Source organism: Hyposmocoma kahamanoa, unplaced genomic scaffold (assembly GCF_003589595.1).
Source record: "Hyposmocoma kahamanoa isolate Upper Pololo Valley unplaced genomic scaffold, ASM358959v1 224, whole genome shotgun sequence".
NCBI lineage: Eukaryota > Metazoa > Arthropoda > Insecta > Lepidoptera > Cosmopterigidae > Hyposmocoma > Hyposmocoma kahamanoa.
In genome coordinates this window covers 8,622,136-8,648,366 of record NW_020653743.1, presented here as the reverse complement: position 1 = coordinate 8,648,366, position 26,231 = coordinate 8,622,136, and the positions used below count along the sequence as shown (strand labels likewise).

Genomic DNA, 26,231 nt, shown 5'->3' with positions numbered 1-26,231 from the left:
GGCGGTAATCGTGTACGTTTATTAGCTATTTGTGGATTCTGGATCCCGTCGATGTACCATAAACAAAAATGTCAGCGCGATCCCGATTTTTTGTTTCTTGCTGCATACCCATCGTTATACCTTAATTAGATCACACGAATGATATAAAATAGTGTTAGATTCCTCCTCTAGTGCTGGTTCATTTCCCGCACGGCGTGGCTGGAGCATAAAATCGGCCATAATACGCGTGCGTTTGGTGTGCTCTCTGTCTACACCCGATCTAACTCATTGTTTATGTATGGAGAATAAACCTGGAATTTTTATGGGATTTCGCGGTGTATTCTGGTTTTAATTGAATATCTGGGTGTGAGGAGGCGTCGGGTGCGGGAGGGGAGGTGCGGGTGCCATAGTAGTGGTCTCCACTCGTCCTCCCAAGGTTTTCTTCTCTATTTATAATAATCTCTCGATAGTGTGCAGCATAATGACATTCTTGTAATGAAGTGTCGTTGGGATTCGTGGGACATGTGCCAATTATTGAGCTAGTGACGAAAGGCAATTTTGTTTTGTATGTATACAATTGCATTGCATGTATGTATGAATGAATGAAGGACTACACACACACTGTGTTGTTTGTGTCAAAATAAACATTTGCACAGCAAGGACAATGTTGTAGTTTGTACACATCAGTGTAGGTAACTGACAAGGGTAATGTTATAACGATAAAAACATATTTTGTTATCAGTTATGTAGATATTAGTAGTAAGCATTTTTATGTTGCCATATCATAGGGGTTTATTATCTTCAAGAACTTGCTTATATTCAAAAACAATTACCTCTAGCTATGGGTTTCTAACCACAAAACGACTATAATCTACCATTTTCCATTCTTCTGAGATCAAACTGAAATATAAGATTGAAAAACATTGTATTCATGGTAAGAAACCTCTAACTAGCTTCAACTATTTGGTGAAGAACCATGAATATCATAAATTCTAAAACTTTTTTATCAGATCAAAATTGCATATATAATTGTTTTTTCAAACAAACCAATCTTTCAGGCTTTTTACAAGTCTCATCGTCACGGTTGAGTGAAACAAATAGGCACTATTTGGATATGAAGAAATAGTTTTATTTCCTTTTTTTAATTGTTTCACTGTATACCAAATCATGATGCTATAATGTATGTACGTCGTTGTCTGACAAATGTTACAAACTTTAACATCTGTCAGATATCTTCATATCAGTCATTTGTTAAGTATAATGAGGATTATTTTCATTGAAAGAATTAATATTTGTCTATTTTATGTTTCTTATCAATTGAGGGTTACTTCAAAGATATTTACGAATTAACAGTACCATTCTGTAATGTAACATCTTAACTACTAATAGATTTAAACAAATATTTAGAAATGAATTAAGAGAAAATTCTATTTACATAATAGTTATATATTACAGACAAAATTCAATTTGTATATTCTCTTAAATTTTTTTTTATGAAAGCCTATTAAAACAATTATATGTTAAACAAGGACTCAGTTTTTATAATTATTAGGACTGCCTTTTAAGCCTTGACTGACTGCAACCAGTGATCTATTGTTATAATAATTATTTACATTCAATATTGTTATAATTACTGGCTCAAAAGCATGTCAAACTGGACACTTGAGATTTTAAATCAACTTTACCCTGCTTACTATAAGAACAATTCAAAGTGTCAGTACATCACTATGACACAACTAACTAAATATTTTGACTTAAAATGTCATGGCTCTGTTGCCCTCTACGTCTACTTGAAACGCCCTAATTGTGGGAGATAAAACTATCAGAGTTAGGAAAATTCTGGAACTCTGTAGACCTCGACTGCTCCTATTTTTGCAATAACAATAGGACAAATACTGGTTGCAGTGGTAAAAGACTGCATAGGCCTTGGAATGCCACCCGTGCAATGATAATATTATGACTTGTATAATACAATACTCATTGTATTATAGAAGACGTCATAATTGCAAGATCATTTATTAACATCAAGAATATTTTATGCCCCACATTTGTTTTAAAAAAATCGTAATAGACTTAAAAAATCATAAATTTTAAGTTCAAGTTGAGATTTTAAGGTTAATAAGTGTAAATAAGTACAGCATCAAACTGAACTTAGTTTTCGAAGTGGTAGTAATACGATAACTTTACCACATCAATACAATCCAAAGTGCAGTGCAGTTTAATGTCATTGAGATAAGATAATTTTTATTAAAAAAAATCAGACATATATGAAAATTTTTGTAATATTTTTCAGTTCACTCTACTGGAGCTAATTGAAAATGTAAAAATAATTAATTACAATAGCAATTACGTTCTCAAGCCAAGCTGTACAATGTTTTATGTCTGAGTTTCAGTTAGTGTATATGAGATTTCTTTTACCATCACATACTACCTTGAACTTCGCAACTCCTACAATACAACAGAAATGGCACAAGTTGCAATAAACACATCGTTGGCCCCTGATCGTTATCTTTATTATTAATAAACAATGTGTTGTAAAATAGGAAATATTATTTGCAGTCAAGTTGGCGAAGGCACGCAGGGGAATGATAAAGGAGAAGGAGAAGGGCGGCGGCGCCCGGCTCAAGGATGAGCCCAGCGACCCCGCCGAACCCGGTAAGAAGCTTGTTTATTGTTTCAAACATAACATTACAAAATAGATTTACTATATCGCAAATTGTTACATATCGGAAAAAATGCAGTCAGCCCCAGCCATATCAATGATGAAATTACAGGCACATGCGACTTGTCAACTTATGTCTCAGGGTGATGGACGCAGTGGCAGTGCCCCTCAGATTTTTGCGATTTAAAGCTCTGAGTGACACTGCCGCAGTCATAAACAGTCGTGACGTTTACCTGTCTTACACTTCAGTACCGAAACGCTATAATGCTCATATTACTGCTTGGCGGCAGAAGTATGTAAAATGGCAATGCTTCCCTGGACTTTTTCACACGGAGCTCTACTGCTACTAAGTTGTAGTGGTAGAGATTGTACGAGAAGACAACATGAGAGGTATAGAAGCAGTTCGTCCGCTTCATGTCAGAATTTCCAGTCTAAGCACGCATTTAGTTTGAGATTAAACATGTGCTTATAAAAACCAGTGTGTGTCCCAAAGATCAGCCTAATATAAAATGGAACTCAAAAGATTTCCACCTTTCATTGAAGCCGCAAAGAACTGCTGTGTTTCAAGCGTGAGAGTCAGAATGGCGGGTGTCCCTTAACGGAGCCTGACAAATTTGGTATCAAAAAAATTACCTAAATTGTACTATTTAGTACCTCTGTTTAAAATATTTTTACCTCCATCAGAACAAAGTTATACTAATATCAAAGCTACACCAGCCATATTGACAGTTAATAAGGCAAGGTGCACCTTAGATTACCAGTTTTTATTTAATAACTAAAAACTTTCTGAGATATAAAACTAAAATTGTGCAATTTCAGAGTGTCATGTGCATCTTAACAAATCCGGACAAATTTAGTACCAAAAAAATGTACATAAATTGTGCTATTTAGTACCTATTTTTAATAAAATTGTTCCTCTATCATAACGAAATTATGGCTCAATCGAAATTGTAAATGTTTTCGTAATTCTTTTTTAATAAATTTTCCGCCATTTATTTGGGGACGCAAAGGTCCCACCAATCAGCCTCTTTATATGTCAGAATCTATCCTTGTTTTGATTGAAAAGGTGACAAGCACTTGTTCTTATATATACTTTATTTCACATGTCATGAAGGGTTGACGCTATTTAATTGTAAAGGACAGGGTGTGTGTGTGTATATATATATATATGAAGAGGCTGTGTGGTCGAATCTTTGCTTACCCAAATAAATGGCGGAAAAATTATTAAAAAAATATTAGGAAAACATTTTGATTTTAGTTATAATTTCGTTATGTTATAGGTACAATTTTTTAAGGATAGGTACTAAATAGTACAATTTATGTACATTGTTTTGGTACTGAATTTGTCAGGATTCGTTAAGACGCACAATTTTACCTTTATATCTCAGAAACTAACCAGCACATCAGGCTGGAGTTTCTTTTACTTTAGAGTACTATTAAGGTACAAATTTTTGGAATAATAACTTTTTATAGTTGTTAAATAAAAACTGGTAATCTGAGTTACACTCGCCATATTGACTGTCAATACGGCGGGTGTACTTTTGATATTGGTATAATTTCGTTCTGATGGAGGTACAATTTTTTAAACAGAGGTACTAAATAGTACAATTTAGGTGCATTTTTTTGATACGAAATTTGTCAATTTCCGTTAAGGTACACCCGCATTCTGACTTTCAAGTTTCAAGTCGAAGTGTAGGGACAGTCAATGCATTAATTGGCACATCATATATCCCACTACCAGTAACGCATTTTTAATTAAAGGTTTAGGTTTCTTCCACATACCATCAGTAGGGCTCGATAAGATGCAATTTGCTCGAGAGCAACATAAGGCGCGAGATACTGCTATATATACTCGCATAGAGAATAAAAATGCGACGTAGAGCGCGTCTATGTCGTTCTTGCGCAAGTCGCGCCGTGTCGTGCTAGCACTGCAGGTGGACCGTTTGGCTTTTTTGCCAGATACAATACCAGTGATATAACTGTAATTTGAAATAATGCCTTAGGTTTTTTAAATTTTTCTCATGCTTTAATAATCTGTCATTAAAAGTGAATGTCCTGAAATTGGAAAAAGGTTTTCCCCAAATAACTGCTTGCCATAATTTGGGCCTAATGCTACTACAGGATTGTTACTGCTTGTTTTTTTTTTAGCTCAAAACGTCTCTAGTCTCTAAGATATTTAACCCACTACAAAAAAAGGAGGAGTTTCTCAATTCTACAGTATGTTTTTTTTTGTATGTACATATGTTACGCGATAACTCCGGTATTTGTGAACCGATTTTCATGAATCTTTTTTTGTTGGAAAGAGGGTACCTCCATAGTGGCCCCATTTCATTTTCAAGAAAATCATCCACCTCTAAGGGTGGCTGTTCACGCGTGAAGATTCATTTTTATAAATAGAGCCTAAGTTTTATTATAAGGAGCAATTATTTTAACGGTTGATTTTGCAATTCAAGGCGTTTTTCTCTCTCAATATACTTTGAGTACCGATTTTTATTATCTCCTGTATCAAGTCCCGTATAGTGGCGAACTAGGGGATGAATCCGGGTTTGCGCACTTCCCGGTAACCGATTTCAATAAAACTTGGTAATTATGTGTAATTCCACGTTGATTTCCAATTCCAATTTTGAGGTCGGTTTTTTAGTACTCTGTACTGAGATTATTTTACATTTGATACAGTTATAGAAGTTTTTCTTTCTATAGTTGTGTGAAATGTAAAATGAAGATTAATCATATGTCAATTATTACATTAATCAGTTGCTTATTTTTCTCATTACAAAGCCCGTTATGAAATATAGGCATACTACGGTACAGTCAAGAGCATATCACTTTAATTCTAATATCGCCTGTAGCCCTACAGTACATGGTTTCCTGTGGTGGTAAAGCTTAATAAGTTATTGAAAGTTTTTTTTATGATACCCGTGACGGGACGAACAAGTCGTGCGCCTGATGGTAAGCGACACGCCTGTCCAGCTAGCTAGCAGTGCCACTCGGAACTTTAAATCGCAATGCTCTTAGGGGCACTGCCACTGCGCCTGTCGCTCTGAGATGTAAATTGACAAGTCCCATGTGCCTGTTATTTCACCAGCATCCTTTTCTGACATTACTGCTTGGCGGCAGAAATATTTAAGGTGGCAGAACTTTCCTGAGCGAACGCTTACACAAGGAACTCTATTGCTACTAAAAGTTTCAGCCTTGCTGTGTTCTTGATTGTATCTTTCAGTTGTTATGTTTTTAGAATTTTGATATGCTTTTGACTATACCAAGCGAAGATGTTCAGCGTTGTCGACTTTATACACAGAATAATATCGAGTAAATCGTTACATTACTGTACACTACAATAACAAATAATGGTGGTGAGAGTAACCGAATGATGCATGAAATCAATTCACCTCATCCAATATTGAAAATAATCACGTTTGTCGGCTCGTATTGTTATCGCACTTCGCTACTTAAAAGTAACTCATTAATTTGTTTTTTTTTTGTAGTTATTTTTCTGTTTTCTGTGTTTTAAGTGTTGAAATAATAATTTTTTTTTTATATTTACCCGCTCCCTATAAAAGCCGAAATCAACCCCGTAAGTCCATCAGAATTTATGTAAAAGAGTGTTGGTTTTGTCTTTTACTCTCACGTTATATGTAATATTCCCCAATTATTTTGTTATTTTTGAAAAATTACACCTCTAAAAGATTACCCAATTCACAAGTTCAAAAAAAATCAGGGCTTTGCTATACAAGACCAACCAAAATATTTGACATTGAAGTCATGGACTGTGAACTTGTTAAAGAAACATCTAGACGGTATCTAAAAAAGTTATTTTTTATTTTTCTCTAAATCTCTAATTCGGCGTTACTGTCTTTACAACAGAAACAACATTTGTATCTACGACTTTTAGAAATTCAGTAATTCTTGAAATGTAGAAACATTGTCACCTGAAAGACCATCATAGAACAAAAATATTTTGATTTAGTGATAGAATGCCGCGTTAACAAATTTCAGACCATCGCGGAAATAAGTGGCTGATCAGTCTAACACGCATTCTGCCGTTGAGTAACTAATTTTAAAAAAAACTACCAATTATGCAACTGCGATTTCTTTGAAACGTTTTGTTAAGTAATTTGGTGTTTTTTTTTTGTTTTCAATGACAACTGTTTCATAAATAAACATTATAGCCTCCTAATTATTATAATCTGGTTACATTACGCATTTAAATCTGTTTATAGAACAAAGTAACAAAATAGTTACATTAGTTTTGTTAAGAATTTTCATTGTTAACAATTTGTTTCACTAGGGCACGGGTCGCGGCCGCCGTCAGCGTCGCTGCCGACCCCAGCGGCGCTGAAGAAAGAGCCGGACGAGCCGCAGCACAGGGTCAAAATGGAACCGCATAGCCAGACCGGCGGGGAGGACTCTACCGCTGACCTAGGCGTTGATGGCATTAAGACTGAAATCGACGGTCTTATGGATAGTGATGGTAAGTTTATAACACATTTACTGACAAAACCTTTCTAAAAAACGTTTGTGATTGTAATTAATAGATTCAGACGTTGTTAAATGTTCGACACTCGGCAGAAAAATAATATTTTTATTTTTCTGAAATTTCTGCATGAAAAAAATATTCAACACAAGCGCTTATTTTGCAGGATTTAACCTTCACTAGGTTCGCGGAGTACCAAATTAATTTACTCCAATTTTATGTTTTTGATTGATTGTACCTGGTGCGTTGTTAACCACAACTATCTCGATAAGAATCTTCATAGATCAATTACTATAAACTGGCATACCAGTCATCAGAAATTCGAAAAAGAAACAAATTATGAATCTAAGTTATCTGAAATAAATAAATAATAAACGTAACACCCATTATGGTTTTTTGTACTGTAATATTTCTTCATTAGGTGATCCAACAAAGTCGCCAAACTGTGAACTCGGGGGTCCCGGGTCGTTGAAGTCAGAGCGCCTATCGTCAGACTCTAATGATATCCTCGACCCACAAACTGGCCTCAGAACTTCTGGAAACAACTTACAGGTATGTATTGTCCTTCGAGTTGGATATGTTGGTGATTATCTTAAGTTGACAAACGTTAGAACGTTGTAACATTTTGGTTCATTATTAACACAACTGTTACAGTTTATGAAATTAATTTATCTATATCTCGATACTTTGTATAAATTATTCTTTTGGCAAAAATGTGTTTATAACGTCTTAAAATATCGCCGGATAAGCACCTTTCTTAAACTAGACAAAACTGAACGTTTATGCAAATAAATATGCACAGCAGGACGGAAATCCAAACTGCCGCAACCCTAACAGTGGTCCAGAGAACATGGGGTCTTGCCGCATGGGAGGTTCCGGTCCAATGGGGCCCGGCGTCTCTATGGGTCCTATGTCTGCCAGCGAGGCGCAGACTTTACCATCTAACGTCATCAGCAAACAGGCCGGTAGTATGGAGGTAATCATAACATTTTTTAAACATAATTTTAAAGTGGTAATTTACGTTCTGTGTTTTCATATTTGTATACCCGACAAGAGAAAGATTTTATGATTGGTTAACAAGAGAGAGACCATCTTAAAACACTTTTGCACAGGATAATAATTATTGAGCATTCGTGAATGATATGAGCTGCATTTCCGCTACTTCGCAGCTTCAAACTATACTGTCACAGTGCAATGCACGCTAGTTGTACTAGCAGTTGCCGACAGCGACTGCAAAATAGTAGTTACACCGCTAAATTACGACATAAAAAGTTCTGATTTTTGTGGTTTAGTATCATATGAATTGGGTTCAGTGTAATAGAGGGTAGAGCACCTGTAAGACGTATAATGAGTGTCACTGAGTTTTACTGTACCTTATCTAGTCCTAACTCTGCCGAAACGCGGTCTTTGAAGTCCTTTAAAACCTCAAAAGGGACTTCGCGGCCTGCGAAGCATCTATAATTAACATTGTCTAAAGACATTAAATGGAATTTTGTGAAGACTGACAAGTTATAATTGACCTTGAAATAGTGGCGCACGCATTGACTTTTGACATTAACGTTTTTTTAACGTCACCAAAAGAAATTAGTTCTTTTAAGTTTCCGCAACAAGGCAAGCGTTCGAATATAACTTATCAACCCTGTTCAATCAATTCAACTTATGGATCGATTAGCATTTTTCACTGCTTATGACATGTATTGTGATATTTGTTAATAGAATATTTAAAAACTCTGATATTTTCCCAGCAGCAAAGTCAGATCTTCGTGTTTTCTACGCTGTTGGCCAACAAGGGCGCAGAATCCGTGATATCCGGGCAGCACCACTCCATTATTGCGTATCATTGCGCGCAACCTGGCACTAAAAAGTATCTAGAGGTACGGTGTTGTTTTTTGTAATTAAGTCGTTTTGTTTTTTAATTAGAAATTGAGAAACTTTAGTGACCCCCTAGTGCAATGAGTCCAAAAGGATGAATAATTATTAAATCTGCGAGACGAATAAACGTGAGTACAAGTTATATTACCGTGTTATGAGGTTTTTAGTTTTTTACATTCTACTATTTGTTTACGTATTAGCCGATACTTTGTGCAATTAAGAGATTTTCACTTAATAACATTCCTTTACAGAAACACCCTTTGAAAATGGGACAATTCAACAAACAGAGCCCTGCTCAATGGCTGAACAATCTTGCGATGTCTAGAAACCGCAGTGGAGTCCGAGGCGGTCCTAACATGATGGGTGGTCCTAACCAAATGAGTCACATGATGGGCGGTCCAATGGGCCCTAATATGGGTCCGATGGGACACAGTGGTATGGGCCCAAATATGATGGGTCCGAACATGATGGGCCCAAACAGATTGGGTGGTCCAGGCACTCAGATGATGATGATGAAAGGTGGGCCCGGCCAAATGGGCCAAATGGGACCCGGGATGGGCCCGATGGATGGGTTTCCAGGGGGCACCCCGTCCTGTGGTGTCATGGACGGCCTCGGTGCTGATGGTGAAATGCCCTGGGACACCGTAAGTATTCCTTGTTCTTTGGATTGTGTATTTGGTTAAGTAGTAAAGCATTCCAAAAAAGTTATATTAAAAGTGCCAAAAACTGCAACAGTCACAATAAACCTTTAAGTTTTAATCTTGCATTCGACAATTTAAATGCTATGTATCTTACAGAAAAACCCCTCCGTAATGCCTAATGGCATGGCAAACGGCTGTGGACCCATGCCTCCCTGTTCTGAGGGTAATGCCACATCGGCCGACACTCCAGCTACCAGTGGTGCCCCATCTGATCCCACTGGTGGACCTGATGCATCTTGCCAACAACCTGGCCCTAAAGGTATGATGATTAATATTATGCCAACTATATAAAACAAGCTTAATCTTTAGTTCAAGGTTAATTCTCTAACCATTGCTTCTAATCGTATACCTGTGTAACTCATCATTCATGGTGTGGTATTGGTTGTTTCACTCTCAAGTTGAAATTACTTGATTGTGCTCGTTTTTACAGGTGTGAAAATTCCAGATGAAAACCTAACACCACAGCAGAGGGCGCACCGCGAGGAACAACTGGCGACGATACGCAAAATGCAGCAGATGTTATTCCCAGAGAGTGGAGGTCCCAACAGCAACCAAGGTCCCGGTCCTGGGCCGGGCGACAACAATCAACCACCCAACGACATTAACCCGCCCAATTCCACCGCCAACATGAACATGCCTTTCCCACCTATGTCTGGCATGGGTCCAAATGGCCCAATGGGCTCTGGACCTAACGGCCCAATGGTATCGATGTCTAACAGCATGAGTTCTGGACCCAGTTGCACAATGTCGGGACCCATGGGCCCAAATGGACCGATGGGTCCTGGACCAATGGGGCCTGGTGGTCCCATGGGTCCAAACGGACCTATGGGTGGTCCGATGGGTGGCATGGGCGGGCCGGGTGGTATGGGGATGGGTGGGCACGGCTCTATGGGTCCTAACGGTATGATGGGCCCTAATGGTCCTATGATGCCGGGCATGGGTCCAAACGGGCCTATGGGTCCAATGGGACCTTGTGGGATGAAGGGAATTCGTGGTCCTTGTGGTGGCCCAGACATGAAGAGTGGCATGTGCACAGATATGCACATGGGAAGGGCGTGCGGAGGCCCCATGGGGGTAAGATTCTTAACTTTTTAATTTGTTTTTATCATATTTTGTAGATAGTTCAAAGTAGCTCTTGGGAGACGTGTTTCTTTTAATAACAGGTGTTTTATTAGTATTGCGACGTGAAATAAAGTCGTAGTTATCATACAAATATAATTAGGTTACTATAGCTGTATTATTCTAGATATTTCCAAGAAATATTTAATATCCTTTTTTCTTTTTGTAGCGAATGCCAAACCCCATGGGCGGAATGGGTGGGCCTAAACCTTGTATGATGGGAGGACCTCACATGGGCCCCAGGATGATGCCAGGACCTAACATAAATGCAATGAATGGTTAGTGCTTTTTTTTTGTTGATGCATATGAACAAAAGCTTAAAAAGAAATATAACACATTAGATATAACGGATTCCATTTTTTTGCCAGAAACGAGTATACTGTACTATATGGTTTATCTGCACAATTGTAAGACGTCTATGAGGAGGAGTCTTTTCTCGTCAGATGTTTAGTCAGGATTGTCTTCAGTCGTCTTTTGTCCATAAGAAAGTTGGTCTAATTTTGATTTTCTGACGGTCTAATAAGTCTGTCTTTGTGGCCAGTCAGTCCGTTGGTCATCCATAGAGGCAGGACGGAGGATATATGGAATAGGCTAGGGTAGGTAGCAAAACGCCCTTGGATACTTATCCTGTAGTGAACCATTTGTGATGATTTGATATACCATGAACTAATTTGACAGGAATAGTCTTTTACTTCATGCCATTTTATACGTCGACGCCAGGATGCTCTGTCCAAGGTCGTCGTTGATGATAATATTCAAGGCGTTGCGTAACTCCCCGTACTGCTCATTTTACAATGTAAAAAAGTTATGTTTGAATAATTTTTCCATAAACTTAACTTTTGACTTCCTCATTTTTTACCTCATATTTTATTTGATTACCTCAGATCACAAATCAAAATACAAAGTTTGGTCTCCCGTTACGATCTCGGCCTCAAGCTGCTTTAAATCATCTCAGTTGTGTGTTGATACAGACTCAGTAACAGAGTTTTGTATGTTTGGTATTCTGCTAAAATTTAAGAGGAGACTGATCAGTGGCTAGCCATCGAACTATTCAACTGCCGTTGAAATTTTTTAGTATTCTGTTCTTCAATGGAGAGTCGATGGTACGTCGACATATGTTATCGATTACGACTACGGTGTCATTGAGTATATAACCAGAAACAGAGACGAAATCTCATGTAATTTGTTTGAAAACTATTCTCCGATTGGCCAGCCCGAATTCGAAACAATTGATGGGTGTCATCAATTGTTTCACTTCAAACGAGCAGTTTAGCTTGAGCTTTGCTATAATGTACGAAAATTGAAAAATTACATATTTAATATTTAATTACCGATGAAATTTGATTCCGTTTGTTTTATAATTGGATGTTTTGCTCTCTTTATCTCTATTTCTGGTTATGTACTCGATGCGTAGTCTACTGACTTTTTGACATATAAAAAAAATAAAAAAATTGAAGACTAAATTGCAGATTAATCGAGATAAAAATTACGTTATGCATAGTTATGATGGTAGTTTTAGTAAGGCAACATCAATTGTTAGTAATTGAATGAATTAATGCCATCATTGCTGTTCCACTGACACTCTATTAAGACACAACCACCATTGCAACTTTTTCATAATTGCAATAAAATATCAGTGAAATCGCAATAGAATTGCAATGACCAATGGTTTCAAGAAAATTAACTTGGGGTTTTTGACTCTGTAGAATTGTATGTTTATGCTAGTTTTAAATTTCGTAGGGCCGAATAATTCCGTGCGTAGATTGTACAATTTGAGCGGATGCCAAGAAAGCTTCGCTCGCTGCACTTTGCTCGGTGCGTTTCGATGAATTTTTCAAATATTTTAGCTGTGAACTTGATTCAATATGACGTTGTTTTTACAGGTGGAATCATGATGGACGGAAGCATGATGGGTGGCATGGTCGGGCATGGCGATTGCCCGCCTGATCACCACGCTATGCCCAATGGACCCATGTGTGACGAATATGGACGTGGGAGAAATGTAAGTCATAACTATAACCATAATGCACAATGTTATCGATATGAATTAACTTATAAGAAGTATCAAAATTGATCGGAAATTATATATAACTTTATCTCTTTTTGTTTCGTGTGTTGTGTCACGCATCGTTTCTGCCCAAGTTAATGCCCAAATCGCAAACATGAAAATATTATTGTTCATAATAATTTTATTGAGAACTAAGTTACGCTTCGGTACAATCGGTCTACTTTCCCGATCGGTCCACTTTCACTATTCATCTACTTTCCCGATCGGTCCACTTATCCAAATGGTCCACTTTCCCAATTCTTCTATTTCCCATTTCGTCTATTTTCCCGATCGGTCCACTTTCACTATTCGTCTACTTCCCTATCGGTCCACTTGTTTCTCCCGATTCGTCCATTTCCCATTTCGTCTACTTTCCAGATTGGTCTACTTTTCCGTTCGGTCCACTTGTCCAAATGGTCCACCTTTTAAGCATGTAAATTAATAACATTTTACAAAAAAGAATCCGTTTTACAAATTTTCAAAAGCAGTTTGTAATTGCGTAATTGCAGATTATCATGGAGTACATTTTTTAATATTTTTAATAATGATGGCCGCTTTACGGTAATCATGATTTGAGAAATCAAAATCAAGTTACACGGTTAGTTTTTAACCGATTTCAAAAAAGGAGGAGGTACTCGATTCGACTGTATGTTTTTGTATATATATTACACGATAACTCCGGTTATTTGTGAATCGAATTTAATGATTATTTTTGTTGGAAAGAGGGTACCTCAGTAGTGATACCATTTAAATTTAAACTAAATATTCCACACCTAAGGGTGGCAAACTAGGGCGACATTCCGGTTTCGCGCACTTTCTGATAACCAATTTCAATAAAACTTGGCAAATAGATGTAATTCCACAAACTTTTGAGGTCGGTTTTTTTAGTACTCTGTACTGAGATTATCTGAGTAGACGCATCATGAAAGTAGACCTATCGGAAAGTAGACCAAGCGGGAAAATAGACCAAACAGGAAAGTAGACGAAATGGGAAAGTAGACCAAACAGGAAAGTAGACGGAATGGGAAATAGGCGAATTGGGAAAAACAAGTGGACCGATCGGGAAAGTAGACCTATAGCACTTGTTCCGAAAATAAGTAGCTCTAAAAAGGGAACTAAACTTTCTTTCGCACAATACACGAAATTTCAGAAACTCAACTGATCTGTTAAATGTTACATATACAGATGGGTCCTGGTGACCCCGGCGGGTTGGGCCCAGGCGTCCCCGGTGGCCTGCACAAAGGTCCCGGTGGACCTATGCGCAGTCCCAAAAGTCCCAGCGCCGGCGCAGATATTGATTGGCAGAAGATACACCACCAGTTCTTTGAGGACCCGAAGTCTATGGATAATGAATTGAGTGAGCAGATTTAAATATTATAAACACTAAATTATGTTTGTGTACGGTCGACAGCTATTCACTTTTATTCGTATATCGTCTCTACAGCAACGGAACAAGATCCGTCATTGTTTGGTACGCTGCCGTCCGCCTTGTACAATGTTTGGTATTTGTTAAAATATATTTAAAATGTTAAGTATCCCTGCTTAAAATGTTAGGTCATTGTTATTCTTTTTATTTACATTATTTACGTTGTGTAAAGAAAGATTATACATATTTGTAACAGGTACACAAGTGAAATCTCCCTGTTCAGAAAGAGGCGGTTGCTTGCCTCCGCCACCGTACGGTGCTTCTCCCTTACACCGATCTGCCTCTGTACCTATTGGTGAGTATTTTATTTAATAAGCATTCTATCTACCCTTTTGTTGGAACAAATGCGCTACGCTTTTAAACCTTTCAATATCAATGATCCTGCATAGGTGGTGGATCCTGCATAAGTGGTGGTGGTGATGAACCAGGCTCCTTTTTCTCTTCAGAGGCGACTTGTTCAAGTAGTCCTCTACCATCTAACTACTATGGAGGACCTGAAAGAAACGTATTCCGTTTCTATTAAACAGCTTACCAGAGGTTATTAGACATGAAACTAAAAAATATGAATTTAGAAATTTGTTGAAAGATTTGTTATTTCACAAATTGTGTGTCAGGCTGAAGACTGCTCCTCAGATCTTAGAGTGGCACTGCAACTACTATTATTGATCCAAAATCGATCAACACAAAGAAAAATTTCTTCGGTCTGACTGGACTCGAACCTACGTCCGTTGCCATACCGGGGCTACCGTTCGTACCAACTGAGCTGTTATATAAATATGTATATGAATAATCATGGTATCAAGAACATCATGATATTCAATTAGAGAGTAGCAGTAGAGCTCCTTGTGAAAGAGTTTGTTCAGGGAAATACTGCCACCTTACCTATTTCTGCCAACAAGCAGCAGCGTTATCATTACTGCGTTCCGATTTTGATGGGTACGGGTGCTGGTGAAATTACAGGCACATGGGACTTATCAATTTTTCTCATCGTGTCGGGTGCAGTGGCAGAGTGAGAGAGGCCCTTCAGATATTTGTGATTTAAAGTTCTTGAGTGGTCCGAGTATATAACCAGAAATAGGGACGAAATAAGGGCCTTCAATCCCTGACAACTCATCAAGTAAATGGATCTTATATCACTTTTAACTATCGACTCACTTCAATCACAAATTAGAAAGCTGAAATAGTACAGCGCCAACAACTGACCGGTGTTTACGTCTCCGTATATTCCAAAAATATTCTGTATTTATTGTAATGAAGATAATATCTTTAAGGGAGCTGTTCCATTTGGTGGTGTGGGATTTTTCCCAAGATTGTTCTCAAGCTTTCTTGACAACACCCGTCAATTGTTTCCAATTCGGGCTGGCCAATCGGAGCCCAGGCGTCACCGTAATGATTTGGCAGCATAGTTATCAAACAAATTAAATGACATTTCGTCTTTATTTCTGATTATATACTCTTGTGCGTGTGAGTGATACTGCAACTGTAGGGATAGGCGTGTCGCTTACCATCAGGTGCACGACTTGTTCTCCCGTCACTTAATTATTATAAAAAATAAAAAATGTATCCACGAGTTGTTCGTCACGACACTTGATATCATAAAAAAAAAAGATGGCACACAGGTTCACTTTAACACTTCTCATCTTGTTAACACGCCTTGCTGCTTTTAGCTTAACATAACAATGAATACGACAGTGTCTCAATCAACAGCGACGCAATCGCCAAGCCATGGGTCCGTGCCGATGACGATGTCGGCTGAAGCCTCACGTGCAGGTTCCGGCATCAATTCACCCGCGCACTGCAAGCCTGGACCTAAACCGGACGCGCCAGGTTAGTTTGCTTTAGTTTACTAATATGACATAGAAGAGTACAGAGATATTTTGAATTAACCCCGGATCACCTTACGAGATATTCCTATTATTAAAAGAAACATTTCTTTTTGTTCTACACATTTCGAAAATTAAAAAAAAAAATCTTTACATCCTGCATCAGCTATTTCATTGAAGCTGTATTGTCAAATCATATAACAAAAGCTGTTTGTTTTAATAATACGAATGAACTTGTTAAGAAGTCTCGGGTTAATAAAAAATAATCCTCTTTACTTCGAGCTTGAGTTAAATTGAAGATGTTTGCCTAATTTTGTCGGGATTATAAGTTATTTTTTATTTAAAAAGAAAGCGGAACAGATTCTCTGTCAATTAATAACAATAAATGTTTTGATAAATAAGAGAAAAAACGACTCAACTATATTTTCCTAACATACCTGCAAATATTGGCGAATGGACTGAATTTAACATTGTGATTGTGGAAAGAGCTAAATGACAAATGCATGGAACCTAAGCCGTTCATGCTAACTTACGAGTATACTTTTAATTGTTATTTAGCTCAATCCTCTCTACTCATATTTAGGGATTATTGCGTAGTTAAAATCGGTATAGAGGGTTTTAGCCTCGTATGAATGGAATAATAGGACAGAAATTAACTTCACAATGTTATGTTACTAATTTACGATTTTTTTTAAGTCGTCTAGTTACAAGAGCAGTAAATCAAATATAAATAAAGTTGTTGAAAACAATGAAAACGTCCTTTTATTCCACTACATTCCACTACACGTATTCGGTAAGTCAAGCATTGTCGCATGAAAATGTAATAGTAAATAGAAGCCATAGAAGTAGAACGCATGCTCTCTAAACGTGTGTTAGACATTTTCCCAACCACAAAGAATTTATTTTATTTTATAGTTATTCAACGCATCAAAATTCGCGTGTTAGTGTTTTATTTTTATTTTTTTTCTGTAGTTGTAATGCGTATTTTTTGTTTTCCCCCCTCCCCCGCAAAACGCTTGACGCTTGAAATCCCAACGTGTGATGAAATAACAACGAATTTGAAACTGTGAATCTGCGACTGGTTTGAAAATTGGCCATAAAAGAAATACTAGAAAAACTCGACGACGGAGTGTTTGTGCGAACACTGCAATGCCTGGCGGCGCAACAACAGAAGAACCAACAGGCTGGCTCGCACTCGAAGGAGCCCAGCCTCATGCCGGTACCTTCCCCGCAGCAGATCTCGTATCTCAACCAATTCGAAGGTAACTTAGAATTAAACTTTTGGAATTCTGAAAAATTTTGTGCAAAGACGACAATTTTCAATAAAGTGTTTCAAGATTGAAATTATTTAATCTTAACGATGCACTATGGTGGCGCGATGTGGGATTTCTTGAAACATGGAATGGGTAAATTTTTACGAAGCAACCCTTTTTATGAGTACATAGTATTTTCGTATTTCTATGTTTATAAACATTGCATACATTGGTCGGTTTTTCGGAACCCAACTGTTTAGTCGTTAACAGAAATAACACTAAACTTCCATTTTACAACTTGTGAAATGATTTCTGTTTTCGACATGTTCTGTTTCATATCATACGCTTTAAATGTTTCTTTTATTTATATACAAAGCTGTTTTACAATTCTCAATGTGCGTATTTTAGTTATACGCAATTCATATTTGTTTTTGGCCAAGAAAATGAATATGGTTTGTGTAATTGTGTGTCGTTGGTGTGTTTTTGTTTGTTTTTACTTCTGTTCTGTTCATTTTGGTGGTGGTTGGTGAAAATGTGCTAACATGACCTTCATACTCTATGGCTAATTTGTTCTATCATTCTACAGGCCGATAAGAATTGTTGTTGAATATAGCATTAAGGTTTATTTACACTGACGATGACCTTGATAAAATTGTCAATTGTATCACGGACGCGTGTCAAATTTTATTACTGACGCGTATCATATTTGTTTCGATGCGAATTGATACGCAATCATGTGATACGCGATCGTTGCGTAGTCGAATCATTTCTGTAGAAAGTTCTATTATATCTCATTTAAATAATTTGAAAATTATTTGGGTTTATAATTCGTAATACCATCGACGTGATACTACACGACTCTAATAGTAAAAACAATAGGAAGCTATTTGGTCCTCGCTATATTCCTAATAATCCTTGTCATGCCAAACATGTATATTGTGAATATTTTTTATGTATCATTGTTTATCAAAAATTATTTTTATTCATGAATAGGACAAGAGTTGACGATACAGAAGCAGCCAAACACGTCGTTAAAAGACAACGGCCCGCCTTCAAACAGTGGTGGACAAACGCCACAGTCGAGTTCTAATCAGAAATCACCTGCTGGGTAAGTGTTACCAACATTAAAATTAAATTAAATTCTTTGGAGGTAAAGAGTCAAACTGTCCGTAATCATAGTACCCTTTTACTGTATTGTCTTTTGATAATTATGTAAACAAAGACTCATTAGTCGTTAAACTTTAAAAGTTTCTGTATAAAATAATTTATATTCGAAGTCTAAACTTAAAATTAATACTCTACGTCTAATAATACTCCTAGTGCGGGGTGGTCAAGTATATCTTGGTATCTAGCCCAACCAAGACTGTCAGGCATGACATATTGCCCTCATGCTATCAAAGGGAACCTGTAATTCAAAATGAAAACATTACAGAACGCTGCGGGTGTTAGTGATTCATTCTTTTACACACAAAAATACTATATTTATCGCCAGGCTATAAATATAGTATAATGTCGACCTCGGTAGCCCAATGATTAGTATGGGCGCTAGATGAGGAGGTCACGAGTTCTCAAAATTATGAGATATATTTGTTTGCGCCGGGACTAGGACAAAATTTGACCTTTCTCTTTTATTTGATTATAATAATTGACTTGAATATGTGTATAATTATTTTTTTAATTATTATTATTTTAATATTAATTTTAAAGAGACGTTTCTTTACCGGACGTTTATACACGGTAATTGTATCGTGTAAGTCAGATAAAAGTTTCTCTCTGATATGGTACTCTTTTAACCTCAATGTTCGTGTTGTTAATAGGAGAAATAAGTTATTTACAATTCCATTTTTGTTTTTGTCAAACAAATCTAGGCTACTATAATTTCGTCAAAAGTTGATATTCTAGAAATACCAGAAATAATATATACACACGGCCCAATCAATGCCCTAATTTGGTATTTAACAATAGAACGATGTTTGTATGAGCACACAGACTGTTTAATAAATTATCAAATGTTTAAAAATTGTTTGAAAATTTAAAATGAAATTTCATAATTTGTTAGTTACTCAATGCTACTACAATATTGATGATTTTTTACTTGATAAAAATGTGAAATTTAACTAATGTTTGTTATATTTGACTTTCTATTTTTATAATTTATAATTGAACTTTAAATTGTTATTTATGCTTGTGTATAAATTTAACTTTAAATGCGTGCTATATTAAAGGTGAAATAGAAATGTGTATAATATTCGCGTGTCAGGTTTTGTTGAAATAACATCTTCATTGTTAACTACATTTTTCAGTGAACAAATATCTTGTATTCTTGTATATTAACGTTGGAAGTTTCCAATTCCTAACTTGTCAACGAGTAGAATAGTATTTGCGGTTTACATAATCGTATTTCCTGTCAACAGCATGATGCCAGGTACTCCAGAGCCACACTCGTCACTGTCAGAACAGCGTGCGGGTAGGTTTTCAATGGAGCAGAGTCCAGGGTTCAACAATCCACAGACACCAACTTCAGCAGCAAGCACCAAATGTGGACAGGGTATGTTGTTGTTTACTTAATAAAATGACGTTTTCACACTAGACGACAAGATAACGAGAATGACTTTGATATGCACCTAATTGTTGATATAAATAAGATAGATAGATAAACACTTTATTGCTCACACACAAGAACAAGAATAGTACATAAACAACTTAAAACTAATGTGGACAAAGGCGGTCTTATCGCTAAGAGCTATCTCTTCCAGACAACCTTAGAGTTAGAGGAAATCTAATCGGAGCGGGAGACGTAGTGTGCGAATTTTACAAATATAAAAATATAAAAAAATAAATTGTATAAATTAAAAAAAAAACAAAATAAAGAAATTAAATAAACACACATAGTAATTTGTAAAAAAATTTTGTTCAATTAGTAATCTTTACTGTGTCATGTCGTCTAAACTGCCGTCGGCTAGCTAAATCGCGGTTAAGTGACAAAATATTTTTTGAGACATCACAAAAAAACCATAACCTTGTTTTAGAATATTGAAATTGTTTAATGATATTTCAGGTGTGCATCGTTAGGGTAAGTTCCGATAAGTCGAACACGTTAACTAATTTTAACTGGTTTTAAAAGAGCATTTTGTGCTCTTTGTTTTTCTACTTAAAACGGATATTTGACCAATTGTCAGGTAGCCGCGTTTTAGTTAGTGGCAGTAAAGTGACTCTACTCCATTAGATTTCTTGTAAAGAATAATGGAAACTTATAATTTCGTTAGTTGTATATATTTTCTTAAGATTAACATGCTATATTATATGAGGCCATGAGAACCATAGTGGCCTAACTCATTTTTTTACAATATTGAGTTTATGATTTTTTCCAGTTCAAATTGATCATTTTGATAGAACCAGAAAGGCCTAAAAGTGATACAACGAATTTTCACTAGATGGCAGCATAATCATTGTTATGGTTTTTAGTCTGTGATCTAAATTTGAGGTGCCATACTGACCTAAGTAAGATAGGCCACTATGGCTTGTCCATTGAATTAGGCCACTATGGTTCTCATGGCCTCATATGTTCTTAAGTCATTTGTGAATATATCTACTATACTGTCCAATTACGTAATTTAACAAAATATCCATAAAAAAAACCTAAAAATCTGAAATCTAATTTTCCTGTTTTCTATCTATTTATTATAAAGAAAATAGGAAAATTAAAATTTCGTAGTTACATGTCATGTACCTGTTTTATAACCATATGATTTGCAAATAAAGAATATGAATATATTTGAATATGAACGACGTTAGCATACATTTTCACACATTAACAATTAATTTACTCATTAAATTATTTAAATAAAAATAAAATTTATTAATGATAGAAGTATGTAGAATTTTTGATAATATAATTTTTTGTTAACATAACTTTAAAGTCTCATTCCTGATATGATTAGATAGAATACTTACGACAGATATTCGAATAGTTCTTAAGCATTATTTTCTAAAAGGAATTCTGTTATTGAACAAAAATTTTCTTTGAATATTTATTGCACAATACAGGTAACTTTACATACGTGAAAATACTTTGAAACTATATACAACTTCAAAATGGGATCGCCCTAACAGGTTTATGTTGACCATTAAACTTGCGCTTTGGCTTTGACTTATCCCAGGCAACCTTGGGGTAGTGGACGTATTAAATATACCATACTAGAAAATATATATGTGCCATAAGCAAAAGATAAATTAATTAATCACGATAGAAAAATAGAACGTTCCACACAAAAAAAATGTACAACTTGCATTTCCAGATGAAAAGTCTCGCCCGAGTCCGTCATCAAACCGTTCGAGTCAAGACAGTGCATCAAAAACTCCTCAAAGAGAATCCTTAAGCCAGGGCCCCTATGCGCCGGCCTCTTCGGCCTCGTCCTGCGCCGGAAGTGTTAAAAGTAGTTGCAGTATTGCCAGTAGCACAGCTAATACTACGCCTAGTGGAGCTATGGATGATAGTAACACCGAGGTTTGTTATTACGCGAGTAGAAAAGAGAGAACAGCAAAGCTATTAAGTAACATTTGTACCCTAAAGTGCTAGCCTGGCGCAATAGAACTATGATCTTGAAATTTTACACATGGTCTCAATTTTACTTGCGGCTTTGTCGTATCTTAAATGATCGCTATTTATTTTTGCTCAAGACCGTAATTATATGAAAATTTTTTTTTTTAGACAACGTTATCAGGTGGTCCAAACAGCACAAGTTTGCCCGGCCCGTTCCCTGGCCCATGCAGTATGAACAGGCCAGACAACATTCCCATCAACCCCAACCAGGGTCCCAACGGCCCAATGGGCCCCGCTACCTCTTCCTTCGACCCTATCTCTTCATTGGCTCAAATGTCGCAGCAGTTAACTAATACAGTAGGCGGTGGTGGTCCCGGACCTGGTGGCCCTATGGGACCCAACGGCAGCGGTATGGGGCCCTTCGGCTCGGGGCCACACCATATGCAACATCACCATTCTATGCATCCACATGGACATCCTCATATGATGATGAACGATCTTGGTAAGTCACACAATCAAGGAATTTCTAATTATGTATTTGAACTTGTTTAACAATTGTTAACTTTCCAGGATGTCATATGGATAACATGGGAGGCCCAGGAATGGGAGGACCTATGGAAGGAATGATGGGGGGCGGAGATTTCCCACCGGAAATGAACTTAAGTCCAAAAATGGGCGGAGGACCCATGGGTGGACCTATGGGACCCATGGGCCCCGACGGATCGATGATGGGCGGACCCAGAATGGGTGGCCCGGGCAAGATGCCTCCTTTCAACGGCGCAAACGTTCAAGTAAAAGCGAGCGCGCCGAACACGATACAGTATTTACCGACGAGGCCACAGATGCCGTGCAACTCGGGACCTAGAGGTCCTCCCAGCCTAGACTTCTTGCAGCGAGTCACGAATCCGATGCAAATGGACAGCAGTAAAGGCGGCATGCAGTACTTCCCCGGTGCAAGGGGCGTGGAAATGGAAGGCGGCATGCGCGGCATGATGCGCGCGCCCGGCATGCTGCGGATGCCGCACTACCCCACCGGCTTCAATTCACCGCCGAAGATGGGCGGTGAGCCCTTCGGCGGGCCGGGGCCAGGCCCTAACCCCATGTGTGGGCCCGGGCCCAACTTCCGCGGCGTCAAGGGCGGTATGGGGCCTGGCAACGTGCGCATGGGCACGGGGCAGCCTCTGCCGCCGTCCATGGGCGGGCCCAACCCAGGCTTCAAGGGGCAAGGCTTCGCGGTGCCGTCCACGGCGGACCCCAACTATGCGGCGCAGTTCCACAACTTCCAGCAGCAGCTGTACGCCACGGGCAGCCGCGCCGCGCAGCCGCACCAGGGCTACCCGCCCTACCAGCCGTCCAAGTGATGACCGGTGCCCCGCCCCGTGCCCTGTGAATAGCCACCGCTTGTGATATGGACACTGCGAGACGTCTCTCGGTCGGCCCCGTAGCTCTACCATACGGATCTACGCTATGGCCTGTCGATACTATTAAGTTTTATAATGTTCTTTTATATTGCAGACTGACCGGAGTTAGTGTTTTTCGCTGTAGAGAAACGTGAGCGTACTTAATGTATTTTAATTATACACCAGTGAATGAGAGATCAAATATTTTGTTAGTGATTTTTCGTTAGTCCGAGTTTTAATGAGATTTTTCATAAAAATGTGTTTTTCGAATTATGTTAGCGTATTTTGATTAGGTCGTTATTCTAGGTTTCTTGACTGAGCATGATTTTAGTGAATGAGAAAGCATTTGTACAAATTGTACAAAGGTTTTAGACGTGTTGTCGTATACTCTACATAATTTAAAGTACAGTTTTAGACATATTTTTGCTTATGGCAATGACTTAGATTTTAGAGAATTTTTTTACACAGACAATGCCAGAATTTCAGTGTATTGGTTCCTTTACTTAGCTATTTTTATGTATGATTCCTATTCACACAGTTATCTAGTCAATTTTTGAAATTAATGACGCCCAACCCTGTGTCAAAATGTAATCGTTGTTCATTCGAATCCGCAACTTGGGTACTTTTAATAACTCGGAAGTACATATTTTAGTATCAATACTTTTTGTCCATTTTAGTTTAAGAGTAATTAGTGAAATTGATTTTTTATATTATAATAATTGTTTGGCTTTGTGGCCAGTATACTCTCGGAATTAGTACCAGTTTGTTGCTATGACTTTCTTTTATTGATCTGAATAGCAATGTTTTTTCTGTCTTCCAATACATAGACTCTATACAATAACGAAGAGTACATTTTTAAACATTTTACGCTTCATTGAAGTCTTGCTTTTAATTTATTTAAAAGTACTTAAAAATATCTGATGCCATATTGTTTGCCACATGAATTTGATTTCGTGATATTTTTACTGTCCCTTATTTATTGCCTTCAGGAAGCGACAGTTTTCGTCATAGTGTAATTGATATGCTAGGTTATTAGCGCACATTGTGGTCGTCACAGTGGCCTTCGATAGATACTGCCTTGTTTATAAAGCGTGAACCCCGGAAAATGCGAGTTTTGCGTTAGTTTGTATAAAACAGCGATATTTCTGTCTCGTTGCATGGGAACGGGAAGAAAGAGGGATTTGTATAGCACATTAATAAAAAATGCGATTCACTTCACGTCTTGCAACGTGGCAGAATACGCTACGTTTTATACATTACTAACTGTTTAGGTAACTTATGCACTTGCGTTTTCAAACAGCGCAATATAAATTACTAGAAAAGGATTTCAGCTGTCTCACATTGTATGAAAACGTGGACAGTGACTTCATAATATTCTCATTGGAAGATTCAATGGCATATTACATTAAATGCCAACTGCGCCATTTCCTGTGTTGTAACTAAAATACTTAAATTGATGATCTCAATTCAGTAACTGGACACAAGTGTGTAAGTAACCTAATATTTTGTTGAGATTAGGAAGGGCGTTGCAATTTTGTGAGAAAACAGCACAACAGTCCAGTAAGAAACACCCGCTAGCAATTAGATAGTGTTAATTTTAACGTAATTGTAATATAAGGTAAAGAATGGTTCTTGTTTTAGGATTAAGTGAAGAGCAATGATATAAAATAGTTTGTGTAATATTGATAAGAAATGAAATTAAGATGCAAACTATTGGTTGTGATTCTGACACAATTTGTTAAGTTGTTCGTAGATTTGACACAGTATATGTGGAATTAGAGGGTTTTTCGACACTAGCGATTTTACGTTGCTCAAGTTTTAGTTGCTCACTCAAATTGTAGGCATGTACAGCAACTTTCAAACTTCTCGTAGTCTAGTTCGTTTTTACAACGTATTCTTAAATATTTCGAAAGCAACGAAAAGACGTGCGATTTAAAATCGCTAGTCTACGGAAGCACTTACTGACTTCACGATAAGGTCCTTTTCACTTGATTTTTATGTTTTTGGATATTTTTTACTTGTCGTTCTCGTTTGTACATCGCTAACAATAATTGTACAGAGTACTTTTGGACTTAATTTAAGGCAATAAATGTATTTATTTTATAACTCGTGATGTAAGAATTTATTCTTAATTATTATAAAAAAAAAATATATAATATGCTTGTAATACATGTTTTATTTATTATACCTCGCTTACCTAGATGGATTACCCACCACAACGCTTCTAGCGACAGTGATGCCACGTTAATGTTGGATTCCACTTTAGTATCTGCGCCCGAGAGCCAGAATTACCTCATTGATGAATGTCCAAGCGAATACATTCCGAACTACTCTTACAGCTACGACAGCCATGGACCACCATCTGACAATAAATACATAAGCCAAAATTTGTCAAGTTCGCAACAACCCGACAGGGTCGCTGTCTTTTCCCATTGTTCACAGCGTTGAAGCCTAGATCCACCCGGACTTCATACGTAAGCTTGTAAAGGTTTTTCGAAATGTGGTATAAAAGAATGCCAGACACTGCGCAGCGACCAAACGTCATAACTCGGAGTGAATTAGAGCGCCTTCTTGATCTTCTTATTCAGCTTGTAATTGAAGGTAAAACTGACCGTAACTTAGCCCTTATTAACTTAGGCCTTAACTAACCATTTCTCTCCTGCCTCTAGCCGAACGCTTACCAAGCTGGACTGCCACGCAGAGGTCCCCGGCTGGGAGAAATATTTGTATGGCCTACATTTATTTCTCTCGTGAGTTTGGGTGTAATTTGTGGTTGTCTGTGTTCAATGGACCCGTGGCACAGGGTTTCCCTAGTGCGGGGCTATGAGTGTGTGCGTTATTATTATTTGTGTATGTACCTATGTTAAGGTGAATTACTTTTGGCTACGGTTCCCTTAAAATTATGAAAGACGTACAAACCTATCGATTTTGA

The 26,231-nt window shown here is 37.5% G+C and overlaps 1 protein-coding gene across 6 annotated transcripts; it reads left to right on the top strand.

Annotated features, from left to right (window-relative positions):
- Nucleotides 1-25,379, top strand: LOC113228154 (collagen alpha-1(I) chain). Of its 6 annotated transcripts, none has more exons than XM_026461366.1 (20): nucleotides 1-12; nucleotides 2,539-2,634; nucleotides 6,930-7,112; nucleotides 7,537-7,667; nucleotides 7,921-8,091; nucleotides 8,864-8,989; nucleotides 9,239-9,631; nucleotides 9,785-9,947; nucleotides 10,119-10,762; nucleotides 10,977-11,085; nucleotides 12,691-12,809; nucleotides 14,040-14,211; nucleotides 14,477-14,575; nucleotides 15,973-16,107; nucleotides 17,207-17,365; nucleotides 18,350-18,464; nucleotides 19,771-19,904; nucleotides 21,655-21,863; nucleotides 22,068-22,401; nucleotides 22,470-25,379. In XM_026461366.1, exons 2-20 carry the CDS (start codon nucleotides 2,565-2,567, stop codon nucleotides 23,258-23,260), a joined length of 4,257 nt encoding a protein of 1,418 aa, XP_026317151.1. In that variant the 5' UTR covers nucleotides 1-12; nucleotides 2,539-2,564; the 3' UTR covers nucleotides 23,261-25,379. The 6 variants fall into 6 exon arrangements, with proteins under 6 accessions (XP_026317151.1, XP_026317152.1, XP_026317150.1 ...); XM_026461367.1 differs by having other exon boundaries at nucleotides 7,918-8,091; nucleotides 15,988-16,107; XM_026461365.1 differs by having other exon boundaries at nucleotides 7,918-8,091.
- The last annotated feature ends 852 nt before the right edge of the window (nucleotides 25,380-26,231 follow it).

Coding starts and splice junctions, on each gene's coding strand:
- LOC113228154 (XM_026461365.1), top strand. CDS start 2,565: ATGATAAAGGAGAAGGAGAAGGGCGGCGGCGCCCGGCTCAAGGATGAG. Junction 7,113..7,536: donor CGGTCTTATGGATAGTGATG/GTAAGTTTATAA, acceptor TTTCTTCATTAG/GTGATCCAACAAAGTCGCCA. Junction 17,366..18,349: donor GTATCTCAACCAATTCGAAG/GTAACTTAGAAT, acceptor ATTCATGAATAG/GACAAGAGTTGACGATACAG.